Source organism: Sus scrofa, chromosome 16, assembly GCF_054392235.1.
Source record: "Sus scrofa isolate SSC_HxYL_T2T_F1_AM1 chromosome 16, Sscrofa_HxYL_maternal_Yorkshire_Landrace_v2.0, whole genome shotgun sequence".
In the NCBI taxonomy this organism is placed as follows: domain Eukaryota; kingdom Metazoa; phylum Chordata; class Mammalia; order Artiodactyla; family Suidae; genus Sus; species Sus scrofa.
In genome coordinates, this window is record NC_139398.1 from 51,680,115 (window position 1) to 51,707,711 (window position 27,597).

The following is a 27,597-nucleotide window of genomic DNA, read 5'->3' on the forward strand; positions in this document are numbered from 1 at the left end:
GCTTGTCGGATGGTAAGTGATGTTATATCCACATCCAGCTGACTGGCCCGAGGCATCCCAGCACCAGTGCCTGCAGACTGTTGGACCAGAGCAGGGCTGGGGTCTAGGGCTGAGAAGCTAGAGGGAAGATTCCTAAATGGCACTTGCCAGCACCAGTGTTCACTTGGTAGAAGAAGCTCCCAAAAGTGGATGCTACCCGTGTATATGTTCCTAGGATGAGCTGTAGTTGCCTCTTGCCTGAGTGACTCTCCAAAATCAGTAGGTAGGTCTCACCTGAACTTCTATCAAATCACTGCTTCTGCCCTGGTTTCTAGAGGGTGTAAGATTTTGTGTACACCCTTTAAAAGTGCAGTCTCTATTTCCCACAACCCTTGGGGACTTTCAAAAGTAAGCACTGGCCTTCTAAGCAAAATGTCCCGGGGGCTTGTCTTCTTGGTAGGGACCCCTGGGCTGTGGGGCCTGATATGTAGCATGGACTTCTCACTCCTTTGGGAAAACCTCTGCAGTTGTAATTATTCTCCCATTTTTTGATAGCCCACCAGGGTGTATGGGATTTGACTATATTGTGACTCCATCCCTCCTATTTGCCTCGGCCTTGCGGTGGTTCCTTTTTTATCTTTAGATGAAGGAGAGTTTTTCTGGTAGGTTCTGGTCTTCTTCATTTCTCATGGCTGTTTTATAAGTAGTTGTGATTTTGATATGCCTATGAGAGGAGGTGAGCTCAGGGTCTTTCTACTCCGCCATCTTGCTGATACTCTTGAGTCTCTGAATTCTTTTTTTTTTTTTTTTTTTTTTTGGTCTTTTTGGGGCCGCACACGCAGCATATGGAGGTTCCCAGGTTAGGGGTCCAAGCAGAACTGTAACCGCCAGCCTACATCACAGCCATAGCAACACCAGATTTGAGCCACACCACAACTCACAGCAACGCTGGATCCTTAACCCACTGAGCAGAGCCAAGGATTGAACCTGCAACCTCATGGCTCCTAGTTGGATTTGTTAACCACTGAGCCACGACAGGAACTCCAAGCTTTGAATTCCTGAATGTGCTATATCCCACAATTTATTTAGGTCCTAGTTTCTCTCAATACTATTCTACAGTTTTCTGTGCAGTGTTGAGTGGTTCTATAAACTTTTCAATTTCTTACTAGGTATATGATGACTTGTGCTACAATTGTAAACTAAATTAATTTTAAAATTTCATTTTATAATTCTTTGTACCTGGAATTCTGAAATACAACTGACCTTATACTTAGCAACTTTGCTAAATTTAATTTAATTTAATTTATTTATTTATTTTGTCTTTTTGCCTTTTGTAGGGCTGCTCCTGCGGCATATGGAGGTTCCCAGGCCAGGGGTTGAATTGGAGCTGTAGCTGCCGGCCTACGCCAGAGCCACAGCAACACAGGATCCAAGCTGCGTCTGCAACCTACACCACAGCTCACAGCAACGTCAGATCCTTAACCCACTGAGCAAGGCCAGGGATTGAACCTGCAACCTCATGGTTCCTAGTTGGATTCGTTGACCACTGAGCCACCACAGGAACTCCTAAATTTTCTATATTATAATTTAACTAGAGTTTCTTTTGGATTTTCCATGTTCATGTCATGTGTAAATGACAGTGTAAAGAATTTCCCTTCTATTATTCCTGGTATGTTAGGAATTAAAAAAAATTATGAATGGGTATAGACTTATATTAAGAAGTGTAATTATTTTCCTCAATAAACTGGGTATAGAGTGAAAAAGTACTCCAACATAATAAAGGTCGTATATGGAGTTCCCATCGTGGCTCAGTGGTTACTGAACCCAACTAGTATCTGTGAGGCTGTGGGTTTGATCCTTGGCCTTGCTCAGTGGGTTAAGCTACAGCTTCGATTCGACCCCTAGCCTGGGAACCTCCATATGCCATGTGTGCAGCCTTAAAAAGACAAAAGACAAAAATAAAAAATAAAAAAAATAAAAGTCATATATGATAAGCCCATAGGTAACTCAACATACTCAACAGTTAAAAGCTGAATGCTCTTCCTCTAAGATCAGGGAGGAGACAAGGATGCCCACTCTTGTCACTTTATTCAACAGTGCTAGAAGTCCTAGCCAAAGCAATTAAGCAAGAAAAAGAAATATCAGGCATTCAGACTAGAAAGAAAAAAGTAAAACTGTATCTGCACAAATACCATATGATATCACTTACATCTGGAATCTAATACTTGGCACGAATGAACCTCCACAGAAAGAAAATCATGGACATGGAGAACAGACTTGTGGTTGTGAAGGGGGAGGGAGTGGGATGGACTGGGAGCTTGGGGTTAATAGATGCAAACTATTGCCTTTGGAATGGATAAGCAGTGAGATCCTGCTGTATAGCACTGGGAATTATATCTAGACACTTATGATGGAGCATAGTATGAGAAAAAAGAATGTATATATGTACGTGTGACTGGGTCACCTTGCTGTACAGTAGAAAACTGACAGAATACTGTAAACCAGCTATAATGGAAAATAATAAAAATCATTAATAAAAAAATTAAAAAAATAAAACTGTCTATCTGCAGATGAAATGAGACTATACACAGAAAACCCTAAAGAGTTCACCAAAAAAACTGTTAGAATAAATTGAATTCAGTAAAGTTGCAGGATTCAAAATATATTAAAAAAAATCATCTGAATTTCTATACACTAATAACAAACTATCAGAAGGAGAAATTAAGAAAACAATCCCATTTACAACTACAGCATAAAGAGTAAAATACCTAGAAGTAAATTTAACTAGGAAGATGAAAGGTATACTCTGAAAACTATAAGAACTTGATGAAAGAAACTGAAGATATGAATAAATAAAAACATATTCCATACCAATGGACTGAAAGAATTAACAATGTCAAAATGTCCATAATACTTAAGGGAATCTACACATTTAATGCAACCCATACCAAATTCCCAATGGCATTTTTCACAGAAATAGGAAAGAAAAATCCTCATATTTGCATGGAACTACAAAAGACCCTGAATTGCTAAAGTAATCTTGAGAAAGAAGAGCAAAGTGTGGGGGGTATCACACTTCCCGATTTCAGGCTGTATGGTAGCCCCCCTTATCTATTGTTTCACTTTTCTCAGTTTCAGTTACCTGAGGCCAACTGTGTGTTGAAAATATTAAATGGAAAATTCCAGAAATAAATAATTCATAAGTTTAAAATAACAAGCTGTCTGAGCAGCATGACGAAATCTTGCTTGTCCTGCCCAGATGTTAAATTACCTACTTGATCCACACTAGATACACTACCCACACATTAGCATGGGAAAAAACACAGTATATGTGTACGTATATATACATGGTTTGGTAGTATTTGTGGTTTCAGGCACCCATTAGGGGTCTCAGAACATTCCACATGGATAACGGAGCACTACTGTACTGCAAAGCTATAGTAATCAAAATTGTATGGTACTGGCATAAAAATGGACACAGAAATCAGTGGACTAGAATAGAGTCCAGAAATAAACCCAGGCATATATAGTCAATTAATCTACAACAAAGGAGCCAATAATATACAATGGGGAAAGGATAGTCTTCTCAAAAAATGGTGTTGGGAAGACTGAACAACCACGTGCAAAAGAATAAAACTGGACCACTATCTTGGAGTACTATCTTACACCACAGAGGTAGATTAACTCAAAATGGACTAAAGACTTGAACCTAAGACCTGAAACCATAAAACTCCTAGAAATCACTGATATTGCTCTTGGTGAAGACTGTTTGGATTTGACACCAAAAACAAAGGTAACAAAAGCAAAAATAAACAAATGGAACTTCATCAAACTAAAAAGCTTCTGCACAGCAAAGCAAACACTCAACAGTATAAGGGCAACCTATAGAATGGGAGAAAATACTTGCAAGTTACATATCTGATAAAAGGATAATACCAAAATACATAAAAAACTCATACAACTCAACAGCCAAAAACCCAAGCAATCTGAATAAAAACTGGGCAGAGGACACAAATAGACATTTTTTCAGTGAAGATAGACAAATGGCCAAAAGAAACATGAAAAGGTGTTCAATATCACTAATCACCAGAGAAATGCAAATAAAAACCACATTGAGCTACCACCTCACATCTCTTAGAACAATCAAAAAGACAAGAGATAGCAAGCGTTGGTGAGGATACGGAGGAAAGGAAACCGTTGTGACTGTTAGTAGGAATGTAAAGTGGTGCAGCCACTATGGAAAACAATATGGAGGTTTCTCAAAAAATTAAAAATTGGAGTTCCCAGTGTGGCTCAGTGGGTTACAAAGCTGACTAACATCCTTAAGGATGTGGGGTGAATTCCTAGCCTTGCTTAGTGGGTTAAGGATCTGACGTTGCTGTGAGCTGTGGTGCAGGTGGGAGATGTGGCTTGAATCCTGCATTGCTGTGGCTGTGGCTGTGGCTGGCAGCTACAGCTGTCATTCAACCTCTAGCCTGGGAACTTCCATATGCCGCAGGTGAATGTTCTCCCCCCGCCCCACCAAAAAAAAAAAAAAAAAAAAAAAAAAAAAAAGAAAAAATAGAGTCATATGATCCAGCAATTCCACTTCTGGGTATACAGCCAAAGGAAATGAAATCACTATCTCAAAGAGATATCGGTGCCTTCATGCTTTCTACAGTAATATTTATAATAGCCAAGTCAGGGAAACAATCTAAGTATCCATCAATGCATGAAGGGATAAAGGAGATATCTCACACACACACACCCCCCAATGAAATATTATCCAGCCATGAGAAAGAATTAAATCCTGCCATTTGTGACAACATGACTTGAACTTGAGGGCATTATACTATGTGAGGTAAGACAGACAGAGAAAGACAAATACTTTATAATATCACTTACATGGAGAATCTTAAAAAAACAAACTAATAGTAACAGAGAATAAAGTGATGATTACCAGGAGAAGTAGTGGAAAAAATAAAAAAATTTGGTCAAAGGGTACAAGCTTCCAGTTTTAAGTTGAATAAGAGAACAGAGAAGTTTCATAGTGAAGGGGACTTGAGACAGGGAGTACAATATATAGTATGTTCAGAAGGCAAAATGAGATTCAATTTAGCAGCAATACATCATTTATGTTGAAAAGAGGGAGAAGCTAAGGTTGAGAAAGTAGGAGGTGAGGTAATGGAGAACTTAGACTGCCAGGCTGAATTTAGACAATGGAGTCACTAGAAGGTTTGGGTGGAGAGGATGGAACTGCTTTACTCTGATTAATTCTGTGGAAAATGTGGGAAGGAAAATAATGCAGGGAAATCATTTAGGAGTTTTTAGTTATTGTATAGAGGTACAGTTATGGTGAAAAAAAAAAAAACAGAAAAGAAAAATCTGAGAGTTTGAAGGAAGAGGTGCTAGGATTTGAGGACTAAATGAATATTAGGAGGAACACGTTAAGTTTGAGGAGACGCCACTACATTTAAGTAAGAGAGGTTCTATAGACAGCTAAAGACATTGGGAGTACAGCTCAGGGAAAAATCAGCACTAGAAATATAAATATGATGAAATATCATAAAAACGATTACCTATTGTCTATGTTTACTAAGCTATAATATTAATAACTTCCTTTTCCTTCAAGTTTTTAGGTCAATAGGAGATAAATCCAATATTCTTTCCTACACCACTAGACCATAGTTGCTTTTGAATAATAAAGTAAGTAATAATAGCTGATGTTTTTGAGCACTTACTATAGGCCAGGCACTGTTCTAGATACTGAACTATTTAATCCTCACAACTATTCTATAAAGTACAATCATTACCTTTTAAAGATAAATACAGAGAGGTTTAGACACTTGCCAATATCATAAAGCTAGTCAGAAGCAGAGCCAAGATATGAACTCAAGCAGTCTAGCTCACCTTACACACTATACTCCTTTCACATCTAACATATACAACATCTTACCAAAGAATCACACTAAAATGGTTTAGGACTAAATTCTCCTTCATTGTACAGAGCAACCTGGAAAAGTTTTAATGTACTCACTTGTAAGGTATTTGTATCCCATACTTTCAGAGTTTTATCAAATGAACTTGATGTGAACATGCCAGTGTCATGAGGATACCACTGTACAGTCTCCACACTGTATTTGTGAACATCAGGGTGGTTTCTACAAAACAGCAATCAAAATGTAGAGATAATGATTTATTTGAGTCTCAAAACTGATACTATTAACAAGTAGCAGTCTCAGGAATGGTGAAACCTGGATCGCACACCATGTCCTAGCTGTCCAGGGAAAGAGAATATCTAAGCATTTTTACTTTTAGGCTTCCACAGCATGATGTGGAGGCTTGATTCTCACTAAGGCTCATCAAGTGAGGGACTTGCTATTTCTGTACTATAGCCTGGAGGGATAAGCCAGCTATACTGGACCTCTTCATGAAGGGGACAGTGATTTTTTCCCTACTGCGCAAGATATTTATTCTGGTTTTGGATTTGCTTTCCCTGAGTATCATTTTATTAGCACTGTCATTCTTAGAATTGTTGCCTCTCATACCTCCATGGTGTTCCACACAGCAGCACTGCTTCTGATTAAGACCTTACTTCTATAAAAAAGAACACAACTGGTAGATGCTCATGGGATTCACTACTTTTATGTAAGCCATCACCCACAGAAGCATGATTTGTTAAAAACCCAGTTATGATATCAGCATATATCACCTTGTGATGATACTGTGCTATCCTGAGGGATGCAGTAAATGTTCTGAACCAGTTATCCATTCACACAGTATATGTATCCTTTACTGAATCTTTTTTTTTTTTTTGCTTTTTAGGTCATATGGAAGTTCCCAGGCCAGGGGTCGAATTAGAGTTGTAGCTACTAGCCTACATCACAGTTCACGACAATGCCAGGTCCTTAACCCACTGAGCGAGGCCAGAGATTGAACCCGTGTCCTCATGGATACTAGTCAGGTTTCTTACCGCTGAGCCACAACAGGAACTCCAGTCTTTACTGAATCTTAATGCAAAGAAACTGGCTGTTTAGAAACACTTTTGAGACAATGGAGACACTGGAACACCAACTGGATACTTAATATCAGGAATTACTGAATGTGAGATGGTGACACGGGAGTTATACTTGTAAAGCATCTTTTATCTTTTAGGGATAAAAATAATTATGAATGAAATGATACCCTTCTGAGATCTGCTTCAAAATAATCCTGAGTAGATGGGTAAAGATGAAACAAAATTGGTTTGACAGATAGTTGTTGAAGCTGGGTGATGGGTACCTAGTTCATTAACATACACTTATTTTTGTATGTTAGAAATTTCCAGTAATGAGAAAAAACAGAATACTACTACAACCCTCTGCAGATAGGACCATCAAGAGTTCTGATTCCTTAAGGCAAAGGTTTAGATTGCAATATAGGATAAAGGACCTTGAACACATGTGGTGCTACCTGAAGAAATAAGATACGAAGAAGGAAAATCTTATGTGCCAGTTCTGGCCTTCTGAGACAGCTGCAAAAAAGGGACTACAGCACCTATTCATATTTCATTTATTTCTATGTCATGTATATATTTATATATTTTAACACATTTCCCCTTCTTTTTTTTTTTTTTTAGGGCCGTAGGTGCAGCATATGGAAGTTCCCAGGCTAGGGGTTGAATTAGAGCTACAGCTGCTGGCCTATCCCATAGCCACAGCAATGCCAAATACTTAACCCACTGAGCAGGGCCAGGGATTGACCCCGCGTCTTCATAGATACCAGTCAGGTTCGTTTCCACTGAGCCAAAACGGGAACTCCAACAGTTGAAAAATCTAATTTGTGTTTATATTTAGCTGAAAAGATTCAAATGAATCTTATGCTAAGTAGTATTAAAAACTAAAATTAGTTACTGAGGAGTGCTATATAGGTGTAGATTAAAAAAAAAACATAATCAAACACTTTAAAATAAAATCCTTTTGAAAATTGATACCCAAGTTGTTTTGGGGAAGTCACATGTTAAAAATAGCTATGCCCGAATTTCAGTTATTATTTGCAAGCAATTGTCAAGGGATAGTCACGTAAATATATCACTTGAACAATTTGAGACATTCATGTGACTGCTACTTTCATGTTTTGCATTTGATGCAAAAAATACTCTGTTGTTTATAAATTCATATATTACATTTTTAATACACACCTGCCAACGGAACACACTGCTTTACATGTGTAATAAGGTTGTCTGCTGGCGTTCTCAAGATCATAAAGCACAATCACACCATCTGAACCACCTGATAACATGCTAATAATAAAAAAGTTCACATTAATCATTTTATATAGTTCATTTATGATTAAATATTTCTGAAAATTACTGATCCATAAACACTCAAGCTCATTATGCCTACAGAGTAAATATTCATTAGTACAGACTGCAATAAACTAACATTTTTATCTAATATTTGTGAGAAGATTCAATCTGTAGTTCCCATTGTGGTGTAGGAGTAACAAATCCAACTAGTATCCGTGAAGATGTGGGTTCAATTCCTGGCCTTACTCAGTGGGTTAGGGATCTGGCATTGCCATGAACTGTGGTATAGGTTGCAGACATGGCTCAGATCCTGTGTTTGTGGCTGTGGCATAGGCCAGCAGCTGCAGCTCTGATATAACCCCTAGCCTGGGAACTTCCATGTGCCAGGGGTATGGCCCTAAAGAGACCAAAAAAAACCAACCAACCAACCAAACAAACAAACAAAAAAAAAAAAAGGAGAGAGAAAGGGCTCATGAAAACAATATTCCCTGAATTCTTATATGTTACTAACATTTTGTTCTTTTGTCAATGAAAATCAGTCTGGTTGGATATAAAACCCTTGACTCAAATTTTATTTTTTTGAACATCTTAGATAAGAAACTTCATTTCTTTGAGCATAAAGCTCTGTTACTACCAGACCTCTTAGTTATCAATGTTTTGCTCCCACTCACCCATATTCTGTGGTTTGTGGGGATATCTGATCACTTATATTTGTTAGAAGTGTTGTCATTGGTTTCTTACTTTGCCATCTTTAGTTTCTTTGCTATTTAAGGTGCAAAATAAGGAGCTTGTGTTAGAAATGAATATACTTCTTTCTTCACTGAGAAAGTCTTGCTCTAAAAAAACCCTCAGCTCATCTAAACTGTTAGTGACTTAGTAGATTTACATTCTGGTACAAGTGACTTATCCTGTTGTGAGCCAGTTTCAAGGGGTTCATGAAAGAGCAGCATGTCCAAGGAACACTGATTTATAGGTTTTTGTTTTTTTTGTGTGTGTGGTTTTTAGAGCCGAACCCACAGCTTATGGAAGTTCCCAGGCTAGGGATCACGTCGGAGCTACAGCTGCCAGCCTACGCCACAGCCACAGCAACATGAGATCCAAGCTGTCTTTGATTTGCAGCTCACGGTTAACAGAGGATTCCCCCACCCAATGAACGAGGCCAGGGATTGCACCTGCATCTTCATGGATACTAGTCGGATTCGTTTCTGCTGCACCACAATGGGAACTCCTATAGTCTTAAGAAAAATTCAGTATCAATTTATAGAACAATTGAGTTAATTAATTTGTACCTGCAGCATATGGACTTCCCCAGACTAGGGGTTGAATCAGAGCTGCAGCTGCCAGCCTATGCAATGGCCAGAGCAACACCAGATCCTAGCCATTTCTGTTACCTACACCATAGCTCATGGAAACACCGGATCCTTAACTTACTGAATGAGGCCAGGGATCAAATCCACATCCTTATGAATATACTAGTTGGGTTCTTAACCTGCTAAGCCATGATAGGAACCCTCTAGGTTAATTTAAAAGTAGTTCTTCAAAGTTGTTTGCTCAAATAGTTCTAAATCTGACTGATGATTGGGTAGCAAAGAAAGATAGCAAGTAATGCTATGTGAAAGATTTTTTTTTTTTTTTTTTTTTGGTCTTTTTGCCTTTTCTAGGGCCACTCCAGAGCCACAGAGCCACAACAACAACTGATCACCTTCCCAAATAGCTGGCTGGGTACTGAATATTTTTTTTTCCACCAGCATGCAAGACCAAAAGAAATCAGCTATCCCTTGCAGCTTGTCCTTGATTGGGAGGTGTTATGTTGAACTTGGAAAAGGTCCAGAAAAAGAAAAGAATTATCACTGGCCGTCTTTTGGATTTTACCATGTGTTAAAGTTAGAATTCATTCACTGTACATGCTTCTCACATGCTACTAGGCGAGACCATGGCAGAAGCAGAAGCTGGAAGTAAAAAAAAAAATGCAATTCTAGGAGCTCCCTGGTGGTCTAGTGGTTAAGGATCTGGCATTGTCACTGCTGTGTAATGAGTTCAATTCCTGACTTCTGCATGTCATTAGTGTGGTCAAAAAAAAAAAAAAAGAAAGAAATTCCAGTAAGCCTATCCTGGCTTATTTTAAAACAATAATAACTCATTATACCATAAAATTTGCAGGGTAAACGGAACATGACAAGACAAACTTTTCTTTAGTTACTTTTACACCTATTTATAGACCATATGAAGGGTTCTGAACTTTTTTGTTAGAGTAATGTGGGGTAGATGACATTTAAGTAGGGGAATAGCATGTTCAGATTTGCATTTATCAAAGCGCTTCAGCAGCTGTGTAGAAAGCAGATCAAAAGGAGGAGAAGTATAAGTGATGATGCTTTGGAATAACAACAGTGGTGGCAACCATTTATGATACGCCTGGTCCTATGCTACTCATGTTATACATATTATTTCAATTAATCTTCACAACAACTTGTTAATTAGGTATTTTTGTTCCCATCATGCAGCTAACACAACTGAGAATTAGAAAGGTTAGGTAAATTGCTCAAAGTCACACAGCTGATATTATACAGCTAGGGGAAACCTCAAATACAAGTCTGATGTGCTTCAGACTTAATTTTCCAAAATATATTTCTGCTTTTTATATTTGTTTTCCCACTAGACTCCCCGAGAGTAATAACTATGCAGCTACATTTTGAAACAGCACCTAAAAACATACCTCTACACTTAAACATTCTCTGCATCCAAAGGAAGTTCAATGTTTGTTGATTTAACAATGATTATATTTAAATAAAAGTAGCTTGGGAATGTTTATTTGGCAAGATTTCATAGGTTCAATGTTCTGTATTTATTTGAAATCAATAATGCCAGATTTAAAAGGCTACAATTTAGAATTTTTAATAATTTTTATGAAATTTTACAAAATTAATCTCAAAGTAAGATTTTACTGGATCTCATTTAGAGAGAAATTTTTTTTGTTGTTGTTGTTGTTTTTTAGGGCCGCACCCATGGCATATGGAGGTTCCCAGGCTAGGGGTCTAATCGAAGGTACAGCTGCTAGCCTAAGCTACGGCTGCCAGCCTACGCCATAGCCATGCAGAATCCGAGCCATGTCTGCAACCTACACCACAATTCACGGCAATGACGGACCCTTTAACCCAATGAGCAAGGCCAGGGATAGAACCTGCAAACTCATGGTTCCTAGTTGGATTTGTTTCTGCCGTGCCATGACAGCAACTCCTGGATCTCATTTAAAAAGAAAAATGATTTTATGATAAACTTACTATCTCCCTTCAACAGGTTCAATGTCAAGGGTGTTAACTCCACTGCCATGGATCCTTTCAACATCTCTGTCCTTGTTTAACTCCAGTCCCAAAACTCTGTAAGAAAACATAAAAATTAAAAGGAAGAAAAAGATAAAACTAAACATTAAGAAAGTAATTTAACATAAAAAATATTACATGGATTCAAAAAACTGCAAGGGGGAGTTCCTGTTGTGGCTCAGTGGTAACGAACCCGTCTAGTATCCATGAGGATGCGGGTTCGCTCCCTGGCCTGGCTCAGTGGGTTAAAGGATCCAGTGTTGCCATGAACTGTAGAGCAGGTCGCAGATGTGCCTTGGATCCCGCACTACTGTAGGCCTGTGGCTGTGGCTCCAAATTCAATGCCTGGACTGGGAAAATCCATATGCTGCAGGTGTGGTCCTAAAAAGACAAAATAAATAAACAAACAAACTGCAAGCGGAGTTCCTTGGTGGCTTAGCAGCTTAAGGATGTGGCATTGTCACTGCTGTGGCTCAGGTCACTGCAGTGGCATAGGTTCAATTTCTGGTCCTGGAACTTTTGCATGCCTCAGGTATGGCCAAGAAAAAAATCTGCAATGCTTACATCATCTAACATACATCTAAAAAGACATTTTTAGATTGTTAAAGACCTTATACAAATTTTAAAAATACAATAGTACTAACAATTACATGTAAAGAATTTCTCCTGAAACATTATCTTAAACTTTAAAGAGCATATTTTATTAATTTTTTAACTTAGATATACAGAAACTGAAACATATTTTCATGAACAAAAAGTTAAATTCTGGTAATTTAAACCTAACTGAGGACACCAAGTGGACAAAATCTTAAATTACAGTATTTTATTTATTTATTTGTTTATTTATTTGTCTTTTCTAGGGCCTCACCCAAGGCATATGGAGGTTCCCAGGCTAGAGGTCTAATCAGAACTGCAGCCACTGGCCTACACCACAGCCACAGCAATATGGGATCCGAGCCTCGTCTGCGACCTACACTACAGCTCACGGCAACTCTGGATCCTTAATCCACTGTGGAAGGTCAGGAATCGAACCTGCAACCTCATGGTTCCTAGTCAGATTCGTTAACCACTGAGCCACGACAGGAACTCCAAATTACAGTATTTTTAAAAAAATTCCCTGAATTATTTTTCAAGTCTTATGGAAATGAGTATGTTCAATTTAACAATTAAGGGAGTTCCCGTCATGGCACAGTGCTTAACGAATCCAACTAGGAACCATGAGGACACATGCTCGATCCCTGGCCTTGCTCAGTGGGTTAAGGATCTGGTGTTGCCGTGGGCTGTGGTGTAGGTTGCAGACGCGGCTCGGATCCCACGTTGCTGTGGCTCTGGCATAGCCTGGTGGCTACAGCTCCGATTCAACCCCTAGCCTGGGAACCTCTACATGCCACGAAAGCAGTCCTAGAAAATGCAACCAAAAAAAAAAAAAAAAAAAGACAATTTAACAATTAAATACATTTAAATAAATCAAATGAAATATTTATAAATAAAAATGATTAACAAATACGCTCAAAAATTAAGATAAATAAAATTTCTGATATTTGATAACAGTAAACCATCATTATTCTGGTGAGGATATTAAGATTAAATGAGTTGAAACATAAAAAGTGCTCATAACAATGCCTCGCACATAGTTAAGTGCCTAAAGAATGTTAACTATTAGACTTTGTCTCAATCTTTTGGATGTTAAAAAGCATTTATATTAATTTAACTGAAATGATTTCTAAATTCATTATTGATCAAAATGATGCTAATTTAAATGAGATTTTCCTCCCAGTTTTATTGAGAAATAAATGAATACATCACTGTTTAAGGTGTACAGCATGATGGTTTAATTTACATACATTGTGTAATGACTACCACAATAGGTTTGGCTAACATCCATCATTTCCTATAGATACAACAAAAAAGAGAAAAACCTTGTCTGCAGGATGAAAACTCTTAGGATTTACTCTCTCTTTTTGTTTCTGTTTTGCTTTTTAGGGCTGCACCCTTGGCATATGGAGGTTCCCAGGCTAGGGGTCAAATCAGAGCTACTGCTGCAGACCTATGCCACAGCCACAGCCACATCAGATCCGAGCCATGTCTGTGACCTACACCACAGCTCACGGCAATGCCAGATCCTTAACCCACTTAGAGAGGCCGGGGATTGAACCTGAAACCTCATGGTTCCTAGTCGGATTAATTTCGCTACACCTTGATAGGAACTCCCAGGATTTACTCTCTTAACTTTCCGATATAACATATATCAGTGTTAATTATAGTCAACATATGTTATAATTGGAAGCTTGAACCTTTCAACCACTTTCCTGCAAGGATACCTCCTCCTCCTATCTGCCTGTGGTAACCACAGATCTGATCTCTTTTTCTGAGTATTTTTTGTTTTTGTTTTTAGATTTTAAACGTTTAAGTGAGATCATACAGTATTTGGCTTTCTCTGATGGACTTATTTCATTTCACATAATGCCTTCAAGGTTCATCCAAGTTGTTGCAAATGGTAGGATTTCTCATTTTTTTGTGGCTAAATAATATGTCATTGTACATATATACCACAACTTCTTTACCTATTCATCCACAGATGGGCACTTATGTTTCCATGTCTTGGCTATTGTAAATAATGTTGCTATCAACATGGGGGTGCAGGTATCTTTTCAAGTTACTGTTTTCATTTCCTTTGGATATATTCCCAGAAGTGGAAGTGCTGGATCACATGGTAATTCTCTTTTTAATTTTTTGAGGATCCTCTATACAGTTTCCCACAGTGGCTGTATCAATTTATAAATCCCAGGAAAGGTGCACAAGGGTTCCATTTATTCCAAATCTACTCTAGCATCTGTTATCTCATCTTTTTGATAACAGTCATTCTAACACGCGTAAGGGTTGTCTCATTGCTGTTGGCTTTGCATTTCCCTGATACTAGTAATGTTGAGCACCTTTTCACGTACCTGTTGGCCATCTGTACATCTTCTTTGGAAAAATGTCTATTCATGTCCTGTGCCGATTTTTCAATTTTTTTTGGCTATTAAGTTGTATGAATTTTTCATATATTTTGGATATTAACCCCTTATCAGATATATAGTTTGCAAATATTTTTTCCATTCTGTAGGTTGTCTTTTCACCTTGATAGTTTCTCTTGCTGTACAGAAGCTTTCCAGTTTAATATAGTCTCGCTTATTTATTTTTTTATTTTTATTTTTTGCTTTTTAGGGAAGCACCCACGGTATATGGAGGTTCCCAGGCTAGAGGTCTAATCAAAGCTACAGTTGCCAGCCTATGCCAGAGACACAGCAACACCAGATCCAAGCCACATCTGCGACCTACACCATGGCTCACGGCAACATTGGATCCTTAACCCACTGAGCAAGGCCAGAGATTGAACCCGCAACTCATGCTTCCTAGTTGGATTCATTTCCGCAGCGCCACGATGGGAACTCCTCGATTGTTTATTTTTGATTTTGTTGCTTGTGCTTTAAGCGTCATACCCAAAAAAAATCATTACAAAGGCCCATGTCAAGGGCTTTATTCATTTGTTTTCCTCTAGGTGTTTCATGGTTTCAGGTCTTACATTTAAGTCTTTCATACATTCCAAGTTAATTTTTGTGAGTAGTGTAAGATAGGGGTTAAATTGCATTAAATGAGATTTATTTTTTTGGCCATATGCATGGCATGTGGACGTTTCTGGGCCAGAGATGGAACCAGAGTCATAGCTGTGACCTGTGCCACAGCTGGAATAATGCCAGATCCTTAACCCACTGTGCTGGGCTGGGGATCGAACCCGTGCCACCTCAGAGACAATGCTGGATACTTAAACTGCTGTGCCACAGCAGAAACTCCTAAATGAGATTTTTTTTAACCTACCAAAGTATCATAATTAAAAAAAAATGCACAGTGCTAGAAAATGTACACACTGAAACTATTATACAGTGACTAAGCAGTACTATTACTTAGAAGCATTTTGGAAATTGTTTTAACAGTAGTGTCTGATTTAAAGATATAAAAAACTCTTTCTCTCTTGGATGACAGTCTAGCTTTAGATTCAAATATTCAGCCTAACACTTACTATTTGTCTGACCTTGATCAATAACAATAATAGCTAATATTAACTAAGAGCCTACTATGTGCTAGGATTGTAATCAAGTGTAATAAGTATAATGAATAGTAATCCTAAGTAGAGGGTTTCCTACTACAAGATTATTAAACACTTTACCTATTATAAAACTAAGACATAAGTAATTTGACCCCCAAATCACATAACTAATAATTGGTTGAGCTGCATGTAAATACTGACATTTTTTTCTCCAGACTATTATGCTGTTCTAACATTTCTGAACTTCAATATTTCACCAGAAAATAATATTTCATATTTTCCATTGAAATGTTCATTTCTTAAAAAATTTTTCTATTTGATGATTTTTCAAATGATAATAGTAATCTTTACTTCCTATAACAAGTAAAATATCATATAAACATGGGCAAAGAGAATCAGCCCTTCCTCAAGTTTCCTCTCTTAGCAATGAATATATTATCATTAATATATTTATTTGATTAATATCCCTATATGTAACCAATCTCCCATCTCCACTACTGTTCCTTCCCCAAATGGATGCTGCTCACCAGGCTTTGGCTTTGATTTCTGTTCCCCTCAACATCCTGATCACCTGGGCATGTCTGTTTCCCCATTTAGACTACATTCACAACCTGCTCAGCCTGGGAAATCTCACTCAAGGCCAACCTAGTCCCTGTCTTGCAGACAGCCTACCTCTACTCAACCTAAATACTTTGGGTCTGAATTGTTTGGCGACTAGAAGGAATGATTAAGATGATGGGAAAGGGGGGTCCCATCACATCCCTCAGGGAAACAGGGATAGGATCTGTGCAGAAGGGGGCAAAGTGTGCAAAAAATAGTTAAAACAGCAGGCCCGAGATTACTATCCTTAGAAAAGTCTGCTTAAAGATTGGCCTTTACCTGACTTCTGGGATTTCAGGAGGGTTCTCATCATTTCTAGATAAGAGTGGCTCACTGTGCCTAAACTGTTTGGAGCAAACATTGTACATTATCATGAGTACTTACATTCCTCTGGGAGTCTGGAATTTTGGTACATGCTAGGCAGAAAGTGCCTATGTAACCAGTCTCCACTTAAAAACTCTAGACACTCAATCTCTAATGAGCTTCCCTGATAGACATTTCAACAATGCTGTCACAATTAATTGCTAAAGAAATTGAGCGTGTCCTGTGTGACTCCACTGGGAGAGGACTCTTAGGCTTGTGCCTAGTTTCCTTCACAAGCCATCCATGTGCCTTTTCCTTTGCTGATTTTACCTTACATACTTTTACTGTAATAAATCACAGGCATGAGTAATTTGGTAAAACAATAAGCTACATACTGACTCTTTCTAGAGAATTCTCAAATCTGGGAGTGGTCTTGGGGACTCTTCACACACAAAAGCATGTAAGTAGAAGGAAGAGGGATAGAGAGAATAGGAGAGAAAAGAAGGAGAGAAAGTGAAGGAGAAAGGGTGAAGGGGAAAGGAGCGAAAGAGAAGTGATGAGGGAAGACAGAGGAAATTGAGGTATAGAAAGTACGGAAAAGAGCAAGTCCCGATGTCTTTAAAAATTATTCTTTCAATCTCTTTGCTGTGAAATATCACATACTGGTTATTAATGGCCAGAATCCATTTTGATCAGTTGGTTTCCATGCCATGCTGATTGCTAAATATTTTATTACTGACTTATCTCTCCTATGGCAAATGGTTACTCAAATTTTCTATTTAATTTCAGCTTCAATCTTTCATATTAACTTTTTGTTTTGATGTCTTAATATGGCTTAAATAACTTCTATTACATTCTTTCACATTCTTCAATGATGAAATCTCTATTTTTTTAGGCTAGGATATTTCTTTGAATACAACTTTCCCGGGTCCTCTAAGTCATGGAAATAGTTTTCCTGGCTCTCCAGATAATTTATAACTTCAATTTTCATTTCATTTTTGATTCAAGAGTTATTTGGAATGTAATTCCTAAGTCTTCAAACATTAAATTAGAAGTGATGATGATGTTCTCAGTAATTAATTTACTTCCAATTTCTTTAGCTTATGATCAAAGAGTATGACCTGCAAGATGGCTATCATTTTGAATTTGTCTAAGTTTTCTCTGTGGCCAAGCATATGAAATTTTAATAAATGTACCACTGACATCTAAAAAAATATATACTTCTCCATTTAAGAGATGTAAAGTTATATATGTGTGTTAAGTTTGGTGTGTTGTTTATTAATTTTCTCCATATGTGTGTATTTACTATCTACTCAGGACCATTCTAGAAAAGAAACTAGTGTCAAATTTTCCTTACATTTTGCTTTATATTGTTAACTGCTTGAATACATGTTTTATGATACTAATTTTTTTTTCCTGTTTTTCCTTTTTAAGGCCACACCTGCAGCATACAGAAGTTCCTGGGAAAGAGGATGAATTGGAGCTGCAGCTGCCAGCCTATGCCATAGCCACAGGAACAGTGGATTTGGGCTGCAACCTATGCTGCAGCCTGTGGCAACATGGAACCCTTAACCCACTGAGTGAGGCTAGGGATCAAACCCACATCCTCACGGACACTACGATGGGTTCTTAATCCACTGAGCCACAATGGGAACTCTGTATACTAATTCTACATTATTGTGCTTTAAATAATGCAGTCCATTACAATATTTGGTGCTTTTTATATATCATGCTCTTGGATTTTAAGAATCAATATTATCAAAATGACTATACTACCTAAGGCAATCTACAGATTTGATGCAATCCCTTTTTTCACAGAATTAGAACAAAAAAAATTTTTAATGTGTATGGAAGCACAAAAGACCCCAAATAGCCAAAGCAATCTTGAAAAAAAAAAAAAGAACTGGAGGAATCATGCTCCCTGACTTCAGACTATACTACAAAGCTACAAGGTCATTAAAAGTGTATGGTACTGGCACAAAAACAGAAATATAGATCAGTGTAACAGTGTAACAAGACAGAAAAAAAAAAAAGAAAGAGATAAATGTACATACAAATACAAGATCAACTAATCCATGACAAGGGAGACAAGTATATACAATGGAGAAAAGTCCTTTCAATAAGTGGTACTGGGAAAATGGACAGCTACATGTAAAATAATGAAATTAGAACATTTTCTAACATCATACACAAAAATAAACTCAAAATGGATTAAAGGCCTGAATGTAAGGCTGGATACTATAAAACTAGTAGAGGAAACATAGTCAGAACACTCTTCAACATAAATTGCAGCAATATCGTTTTTGACCCACCCCCTAATAAGGAAAATAAAAACAAAAATAAACAAATGGGGCCTAATTAAACTTAAGTTTCTGTATAGCAAAAGAAACCATAAAAAACAAAACAAAACAAAAACATAACCCACGGAATGGGAGAAAATCTTTGCAAACGAAGTGATTAAAAAGGTCTTAATCTCCAAAACATACAAATATCTCAGGCAGCTTTATAGTTTAAAAAAAAAAAAAAAAAACCGAAAAAAAGGGTCAGAAGATTTAAATAGACATTTTTTCCAAAGAAGACAGATGGCAAAAAGCACATGAAAAGATGCTCAACATCACTAATTAAGAGAGAAATGTAAATCAAAACTATAATAAATAATCACCTCACACCAGTCAGAATGGTCATCAAAAAGTCTACTAACAACAAATGCTGGAGAGGTTGTGGAGAAAAAGAAACCCTCTTACCAACCACTATGGAGAACAGTATGGAGGTTCCCTAAAAAACTATATATAGAACTACTGTATTATCCAGCAATCCTACTCCTGGGCATATAGCTGGAGAAAACCATAATTCAAAAAGATAGATGAACCTCTACGTTCACTGCAGCACTATTTTCAATAGCCAAGACATGCAAGCAACCTAAATGTCCGTCAACAGATGAATGAATAAAAAACACATGGTATGTATATACAATGGAATATTATCCAGCCATTAAAAAGAATTAAATAATGCCATCTGCAGCAAAATGGATAGACCTAGAGATTATCATACTAAGTGAAGTAAGTCTGATAAAGACAAAATAACATATGACATCAATTACAGGTGGAATCTAATAAAAATGATACAAAAGAACTTATTTACAAAACAGAAATAGCCTCAAAGACTTTGAAATCAAACTTATGTTACCAAAAGGGAAATGTGGGGCGGGGGGTAAATTAGCAGGTTGGGATTAATATATACACACTATCGTATATAGAATAGACAATTAACAAGGGTCTACTGTGTAGTACAGCAAAATCTACTCAATACTCTGTAATAACCTATATGGGAAAAGAATCTGAGAAAGAATGGATATATGTACATGTACAACTGATTCACTTTGCTGTACAGTGGAAACTAATATAACATTGTAAATCAACTATACTCCAAAAAAATTTAAAAAACAAACAAAATGTTTGGTGTTTTTAACCAAAAAATCTCACCCTAACTTAATATAACAGTGACTTCTGCATTTTGCTTACAACTGTCTAATTTTTTATCTCTACATTAATTTATAATATTTAAGAATTTATAAATTATTTTAAACATATTTGGAGGTATTATTATCTTTTACAGCTGCACCTGTGGCATATGGAAGTTCCTGGGTCAGCCATCAAATTGGAGCTGCAGCTGAGGCCTATGCCACAGCCACAACAACACCTGATTCAAACTGCATCTGTGAGCTATGCTGCAGCTTGCAGCAATTTTGGATCCTTAATCCACTGAGCGAGGACAGGGATATAACCAGCATCCTCACAGAGACAACAATGGATCCTTAACCCGCTGAGCCACAACGGGAACTCTGTGTTTAGCTTTATTTTATTTAAAAAATTAATCTGGGAGTTCTCATTGTGGCTCAATAGGTTAAGAACCCAATTAGTATCCATGAGGATGCTGGTTTGATCCCTGGCCTTGTTCAGTGGGTTAAGGATCTGCAATTGCCGCAAGCATGGTGCAGGTCACAGACACACCTCAGATCTGGTGTTGCTGTGGCTGTGGTGTAGGCTGGCAGCTGTAGCTCCTATTTGACCCCTAGCTGGGAACCTCCATAAGCCACAGGAGCAGCCCTAAAAAGATGAAAAAAAAAGGAGCCACTCCAGTTCTGGGTAAGATTAATAAGCAAATGCCAACCATTTCTCTAGAAATTCAACTACAAAAATCAAACAAAATGCATGGAATACCTATTTGAGGACTCTGATAAGTAAACAGCAGCAGGCGGATTGGGGGAAAACACCAAAATTCAACATACCACCAAACCAACTGCTAGTTTATTATTATTTTTTCTCCTCTGCTACTTCCTGGCCCCAGTTTAATATAGTTAGAAACCAGGAAGTGAGCACTGTGACACAAAGTTTTACAAGCAAAAGAGGGAACTGCAGTAATCAAGGTCATACAGAAATCACTCATATATATTTTCTCTTCTCTCCATTCTCTTGTGGCCCAGCACCTGGCAATCTGACAGCAGTAATGGCAATGGCTGGAAATGATGGCCTAAGGGTTGCCAGAACTTTAGGGGAGGGAATCTGTTTTCTCTGTTCATCAAAGCTCTGATCCCACCAGATTGGGTCCAACTCCCATTGCTTTCTTCCTCAGTCTTCTCACTGACAGGCCCAGATCTGGGCCCAGATGCATATGGCAGAACTGGGTCACTAGGGCCAGTGTTTCTGGCAGGAGGACCAAAAGAAGTCCTTGTGAAGAGAGGTAACAGAAAGATCACTGAGACAGAGAAGCTCAGGAAGGCAACCTCACAATGAAGTTTTTTATGAACTCCAGGACTCATCATTGAGTGGAGCATGCATTAGCTAACTTCAAGTAGCTTACAAAAGATTTTGAAAACTAAACTAACAGAGCACCACTCAGTTCACAGACTACAAAGTGGCATACTGGGGGCAGATGTGAAACAGCTTTGAAAACTGAACTGACATTGGGACAACACACATAAGAAGGTAAGAACTTTCAGCTTGAACCTAACCTTGCCAATTGCCTCTTTGAAAAAAAAAAAAAAAATTGTTCTTCACAGGACTGAAGCAAGACCCAGAGTCTCAGAACATTTCAAAATATCCAGGGTACAATCCAAAATTACTCTGCATACTCTGAAATCATGGACATTTCAACTGCTATGGGAAAAGACAATCAACAGACACCAAAGCTGAAATGAAACAAATGTTGAAATTATCTGACAAAGAGATTAAGGTAGCCATTAAAATATGCTTAAACAAGCAATTGTGAACACAATTGAAACAAATGTGAAAAAAGTAATAAAAAGAAGCAAATAAATAGAAGATGTAATTAAGGTATAACAGAAGATATAATCAAGAACTAAATGAAATCTTAGAACTGAAAAATATAAAATTATTCTTCATCAAAAAATTTAATTTTCATAAAAAACAATTTTTCTTATGGACTAAATAGCAGATTAGAGATGACAGAGGAAAAGTCAGTGACAATACTGGACAGAAATAAAGGCTGAAAACATCCCAAGTTGTAGAAGAATATAAACTATAAGAAGCAAAATAGGAGTTCCCCTTGTGGCTCAGCAGAAACGAATCCAACTGGTATACATGAGGACATAGGTTTGATCCCTGGCCTCATTCAGTGGGTTAAGGATCCGAAGTTGCTGTGAGCTGTGGTGTAGGTTGCAGACATGGCTTGGATCTGGTGTTGCAGTGGCTGTGGTATAGACCAGCAACTGTAGCTCCGATTTGACCCCTAGCCTGGGAACTTCCACATGCCAGGGTGCGGCCCTAAAAAGCAAAAAAAAAAAAAAAAAAAGGGCAGAAGATTCTATGATAAATTCTAAGAAATCTATATGTAAATATATATTATATATATATTTTGCAAATACATATTATAATCAAACTGCTGAAAACTGAAAAAACCAAGAAAAATTCAAAGCAACTAGTGAAAATGGCAAATTACTTATAGAGAAACAACGATTCAAATGACTGAAGATTCCTTTTCAGAAACCAGAGATCCATGACACTTGCTCTAAAAGAATTGCTAAATAAAGTTCTTCAGACAGAAGTTAAGTGATATAAGGAAAGTTGGGATATCAGGAATGAAGAGAGAACAAAAGAAATATTAAATACCTAGGTAAATAAAATAGACAATGCTGTTCCTTAAAATATGTTTGATGAAACTGCAACATTGTCCAATGAAGTTTATATATAAAATGGCAACATATATGGTGGAGGGTAAAGGGTGATAAAGTTTCAATATGCCAAATGAAAGAGTAAAATATTGATTCTAAGCAGAAAATGAGAAGTCAGTGTTTTATAATTCCTATAGCAACCACAAAAAATATTATACAAAGATATACAGTTAAAATCATAATAGATAAATTAAAATGGAATACTAAATAATTTTCAAATAATCCAAAAGAAAGCAGGAAAGGGGAAATAAAAAATGTGAAACAATCAGCACTTTCATCCACTGCTGATAGATATGTAAGCTTTTAGAAAACCGTCGGCTTCTTAAAAAGTGCCAGGTATTCACCCAAGAGAAATAAAAGCCTATGTCCATAAAAAGACTTGTGCATGAATGTTTAGAGCAACTTTATACATAATAGCCAAAAACTAGAAACAACTCAAATGCCCATTAAGAAATGAATGGATAAGTAAGTCCTGGTATATCCACACAATGCAATATTCCTCATCAATACAAAAAAGAATGAATACATGCAACAGGATGGACAAATTTCTATTATTCTGAGTCAAAGAATCTACACAAAATTTCATTTATATGAAATTCTGAAACATACAAACTAATCAATAGTGACAGAAAGCAGATCAGTGGTTTGCTGGAGTAGAAAGAGTGTGCAACAGGGAAAGAAGGGAGAGAGGGATTTCAGAGACACAATGAAATTTGGGGGCTTGTGGATGTTTGTTATCTTGATTATGATGATGACATCGGAAGTGTTTATTTATGTCAAAACTCATTAATTATATACTCTAACTTAATGTGCAATTTACTATATGTTATTGTACCTCAAAAAAGTTGTAAAATAAAAAAGGAGACTTTGAATTGTAAACCCTGCATTTTAGTGTTCATACCTTTGACCATAGCCAATGACAAGAAGCTAGGGCAAATTACAGTAGATATATTCTTGACTAAAACAGGACTGTATAGTTGTTTATTTAAACTAAAGCACGACTCGGGAGTTCCCTTCGTGGATCAGCAGTTAACGAAACCCACTAGGATCCATGAGGAGGTGGGAGTAGATTCCTGGCCTCGCTTAGTGGGTTAAGGATCCACCCTTGCCGTGAGCTGTGGTGTAGGGTGCAGAAGCAGCTCCGATACCAAGTTGCTGTGGCTATGGCATAGGCCAGCAGCAGTAGCTCCAATTTGACCCCTAGCCTGGGAACTTCCATACGTCGCGGGTGAGACCCCAAAAAGCAAAAAAAACCCCAAAAGAACCCCACACAACTAATGAGGGGAATCAAAGAAAAAAAAACAAACTACCTTAAACACTTTAACTTAAATATACAAGTAGTTCTTATTTCGCATCGTCTGATATATGTGAATTTCAGCTAGCATGATTGAGTTAATACCAGACCATGACATGATTTAAATCTCAGTTATTGTGGTATATTTACTGTGAGTAATAGCATAAAGAACAAGGTTTGGTAATTGCTTTTCAGTTCACAAAAGATTATGAAAATAACATGCACATTATAATTGGTGACCACTTGGAATGATTTCCTTCAAAGTCTTGGATGATCACTGTACATTTGTTATTCAGTTCATACACAGCATTTAGCTTTGTTACCATCATGTCCCTGAGATAAACCCACAAGGAATTTCTCAAAACACATAACTGAATGAAGGAACCGGGAAATAAAACTAAAGTGTACGAAAGCAACACAAAGTGATAATGCTGGAAGTGAAACTCAAATTGAATGTAAATGGAATTATGGAAGATATAGGTGACTATGGGACTGTTGACTCTGCTGCCATTTTAGGAACTCTAGATGAGCAGACCAAGGAAGGCAAACTTATCAATATAAATGAGGAAAAGTGTTTGTGATGAAAAGGCTGAAGATGTCCTAGAGGAAGAGACACTGGCAAAAATCTTCACATTAAAAAAGCTCTGAGATATTTCATGACATTGAGGATGTAAAGGAAAAAATGTTGGAATCTGATACAAACTTAGAAAGGAATGTAATAATTAGCTAATGTATAGAAAAGATGCTCAGCTTATACTGTAAGTTGTGCAATGATTAGAAAGACAAGCACTATTCAAATTACTTTTTTTTTGGCCTTTTTTTAGGGCTGAAACATAGTATTTTACTTAAAGTGTATTAAATGTTAGTTTTACTATTTTTTTCATTTCCCTATCCATACATAACAGAGTATTCTAGTGTTTTGACGAAAAAATTTTAAAGTCACAGAACAACTGTAATTTTCCCCATTAATTATTAAGATTATTATTAAGATCATAATGCCAAACCCTCTTCCAGGCAATTGGAATACCAGGATTAAGGAGACAATATACTACCAAGAAAATAAACACATATACAATTTCGGTGGCAATAAACTGAATGAAGAAAATAAAGCAGAGTAATGGGATGGAGAACCATTGAGAGCAAAGAAGGGATTTGGGAGCAGCGACTGACACATTTGATAACTTCCTCTTTAGACAGTCTTCCCTTAGCAGCCATGATACCTCATTACCCTGATTTTCCTTCTATCCCTCCGGTTACTCCTTTTCAGTTCCTCTGCAATCTCATTTTCTGCTTAACTTTAAGTGTTAATATTTTTCAGGTTTTTTTTTATCATTGAATAGCTTCTCTCTCTTTACTCCACAAATAGTGGCTAGGAAATCTTATGTCCCCCTTGCTTCACATATCATCTTGCATTAAAGATACCTAAATTTCTCCTGAGCATCAAACGTATATATGCAACTGTCTACTCCACTCTCCAAGTGAAATCTTCACAAGTTCCTTGACAGCAATATGGGAAAAATCAGTATGAGCAAAATTAAAGTAAAACTTGCTCCCTCTTTGGGAAAAGATAACACCATGATTCACCCTGCCACACAAGGCACATAGCTGGGAATCATTGCTGATTCCTCCCTTTTCATCATTTTCCTATATCCAATTAATTTCCATGGTGACTGCATTTCTTATTTTTCAAGTATCTTCATCCTCTTTGTTCCAACTGCCAAGTCCCTGGCTCAACTCTCTCCTTGCAAGTTACCTAACTTAGCTCCCAGTCTTGCTCTGAACTTCAATTCATTCTCCAAGCAGATGACAAAATGCAATACTTGTCACTTTATTCTCATCTTCATACCTCTCAACCAAGCACACAAGTCTCTTCCTCATCTTGCCTCTGCCTACTTCTCCAGCTTCATCTTTTGTCAGTGGCCCTCTCTCTGCTGAATCCTCTGCTGTAGTTACGTTAAACTTTGTTCATTTCTGGCCCGTGCTCTGCCTTTAACATATTGCTTAGCACACAGAAGGATCTCACTAAATACATCGACAGAATGAAAGACGGAATTCTTGGAGGAGAGTTACTCCTTGGGAGGTGAGGAAGGAAGGAGGGAGAAGGAATAAAGTAAAACAAAAATATCCTCGGGAGTTCCCTGGTGGCCCAGTCGGTTAAGGATTCAGCCTTGTCACTGCTGTGGCTCTGGTTACAACTGTGGCTAGGGTTGGATCCCTGGCCCTAGAACTTCCCTATGTCCCAGGCCGGGCCAAAAACCAAAACAAACCAAAACATAAAAAACCCGCAAATTTAAAGAATGTGTGTGTGCCTGTATAATTGAGTTACTTTTCTATACAGCAGAAATTGGCACAACACTCAATCATAAAATAGCGAATTAAAAAAACCACAAAAATATCCTCATTAGGTTTATAGCGCCTTCACCCGATTTCACGATGGTACCCACCTGACTGCAGGTATACAACAGATATTTTATTTTTTCAAGACACAGGAGTAAAGTCGAGCGTGGTGGGAGTAAAAGGATAATGAGGAGGGAAAGTATGAGCAAGGCTAACATAGCCATTGGTTCAGATTTTAACTGGCGTACTAGAAAAAAACTAAGGTTTTCTTTACCTCCGTGTGGACTCCGCTCTCCGTAGGCGAAGAGGGTCCTCCAAACCCGCTTGTCGCGCCGACAAAAACCCTAGCATCCCTTCCTTTTACCCCAGGTGGAGAGCTGGACGCCGCCATGACAGAACTCGGAGGCAGCGGGTGTAGCAGCGGAGTCTCACATTGGTTAAGCATGATGCGATCCCACCAATGGTGAGTGCCGTTACTAGAGGGTGGATTGCTCTGAGCCGGTGGGCGGGGTCGGCGGCGGGGGCGTTCTCCCCTTGGTAGCCTGGATCCCGGCAGGTCTTACCGCTACTGGCGCTGGAAGGTGATCCGGAAACATGGGCTGGCCTCAGGGTTTGTTCCGCGTCTTGTGGCGAGCACTGTCGAAGGAAGTGAAGGAGCAAGTGGGCACAGACCGGTTCGGGAACAAATACTACTATATCCCGGAGCACAAGAACTGGAGAGGTGAGATGTGGGCAGGGGCGCAGGTTGCGCGGTCACGAAGTGAGAGGAAAGGGGGAGCGTCTAGTTAACTAAAGCGACGTGCGGCACTTGTGATAATCACCAGAGTGCACAACCCGAGTTGGTTATCTCGCCGCCCCCTCCACTCTGGCCGCTGGCTTTGCGTCCGCTCTGGGTGAGCGGCCCCATGTGTGACCGAGGTACCTCAGCTGCAGCGCCGGGGTCCGCAGCCTGCCGCGGCTGGCGCTAGCACCGCACTCACCCTTCGCCCAGCACCTACAGTCTTGCCGGTGGAGGGCGCCCCAGTGTGGGTGTTTACCATGGGGCGACGTAGACGGGGACTAGTCCACTGAGGCCTTTTACCAAAGGTGCTTGAAGTGGCGGGGAAGTGCCTTTCCTCCTCCGTGCCGGCTTTGGGAGCAGGCCGGCGTGAAGTAATTTAAGAGGTGTATTTTCAGCGCCTCCGCTCTCATCTTTCTTAGCGTTAATCTTTTTTTCCCCGTGAC

General features: G+C 38.2%; 2 protein-coding genes across 5 annotated transcripts in view; one reads left to right on the top strand and one right to left on the bottom strand.

Annotated features, from left to right (window-relative positions):
* The window catches only part of ERCC8 (ERCC excision repair 8, CSA ubiquitin ligase complex subunit), a 66,442-nt gene extending 39,664 nt beyond the window's left edge, over positions 1-26,778 (bottom strand). For 2 of the 3 annotated variants that reach the window (XR_014831379.1, XM_003133989.7), the window contains exons 1-4: positions 26,648-26,778; positions 11,524-11,619; positions 8,138-8,239; positions 5,996-6,119 (exon numbers count right to left, since the gene is read on the bottom strand). Coding sequence is in view for 2 of the 3 variants with exons in the window: in XM_003133989.7 (XP_003134037.3) it covers positions 5,996-6,119; positions 8,138-8,239; positions 11,524-11,619; positions 26,648-26,724 (399 nt within the window). In the remaining variant the exon portion in view is untranslated. The remainder of the gene's footprint in view (positions 1-5,995; positions 6,120-8,137; positions 8,240-11,523; positions 11,620-26,647) is intronic. The other variant, XM_021077003.2, reaches the window with a different exon arrangement.
* A 123-nt stretch (positions 26,779-26,901) lies between these two features.
* Positions 26,902-27,597, top strand: part of NDUFAF2 (NADH:ubiquinone oxidoreductase complex assembly factor 2) — a 186,440-nt gene continuing 185,744 nt past the window's right edge. For both annotated transcript variants that reach the window (XM_021077006.2, XM_085002335.1), the window contains exon 1: positions 26,902-27,094. In XM_021077006.2, coding sequence (XP_020932665.1) covers positions 26,968-27,094 — 127 coding nt within the window. In that variant the 5' untranslated portion in view covers positions 26,902-26,967. The remainder of the gene's footprint in view (positions 27,095-27,597) is intronic.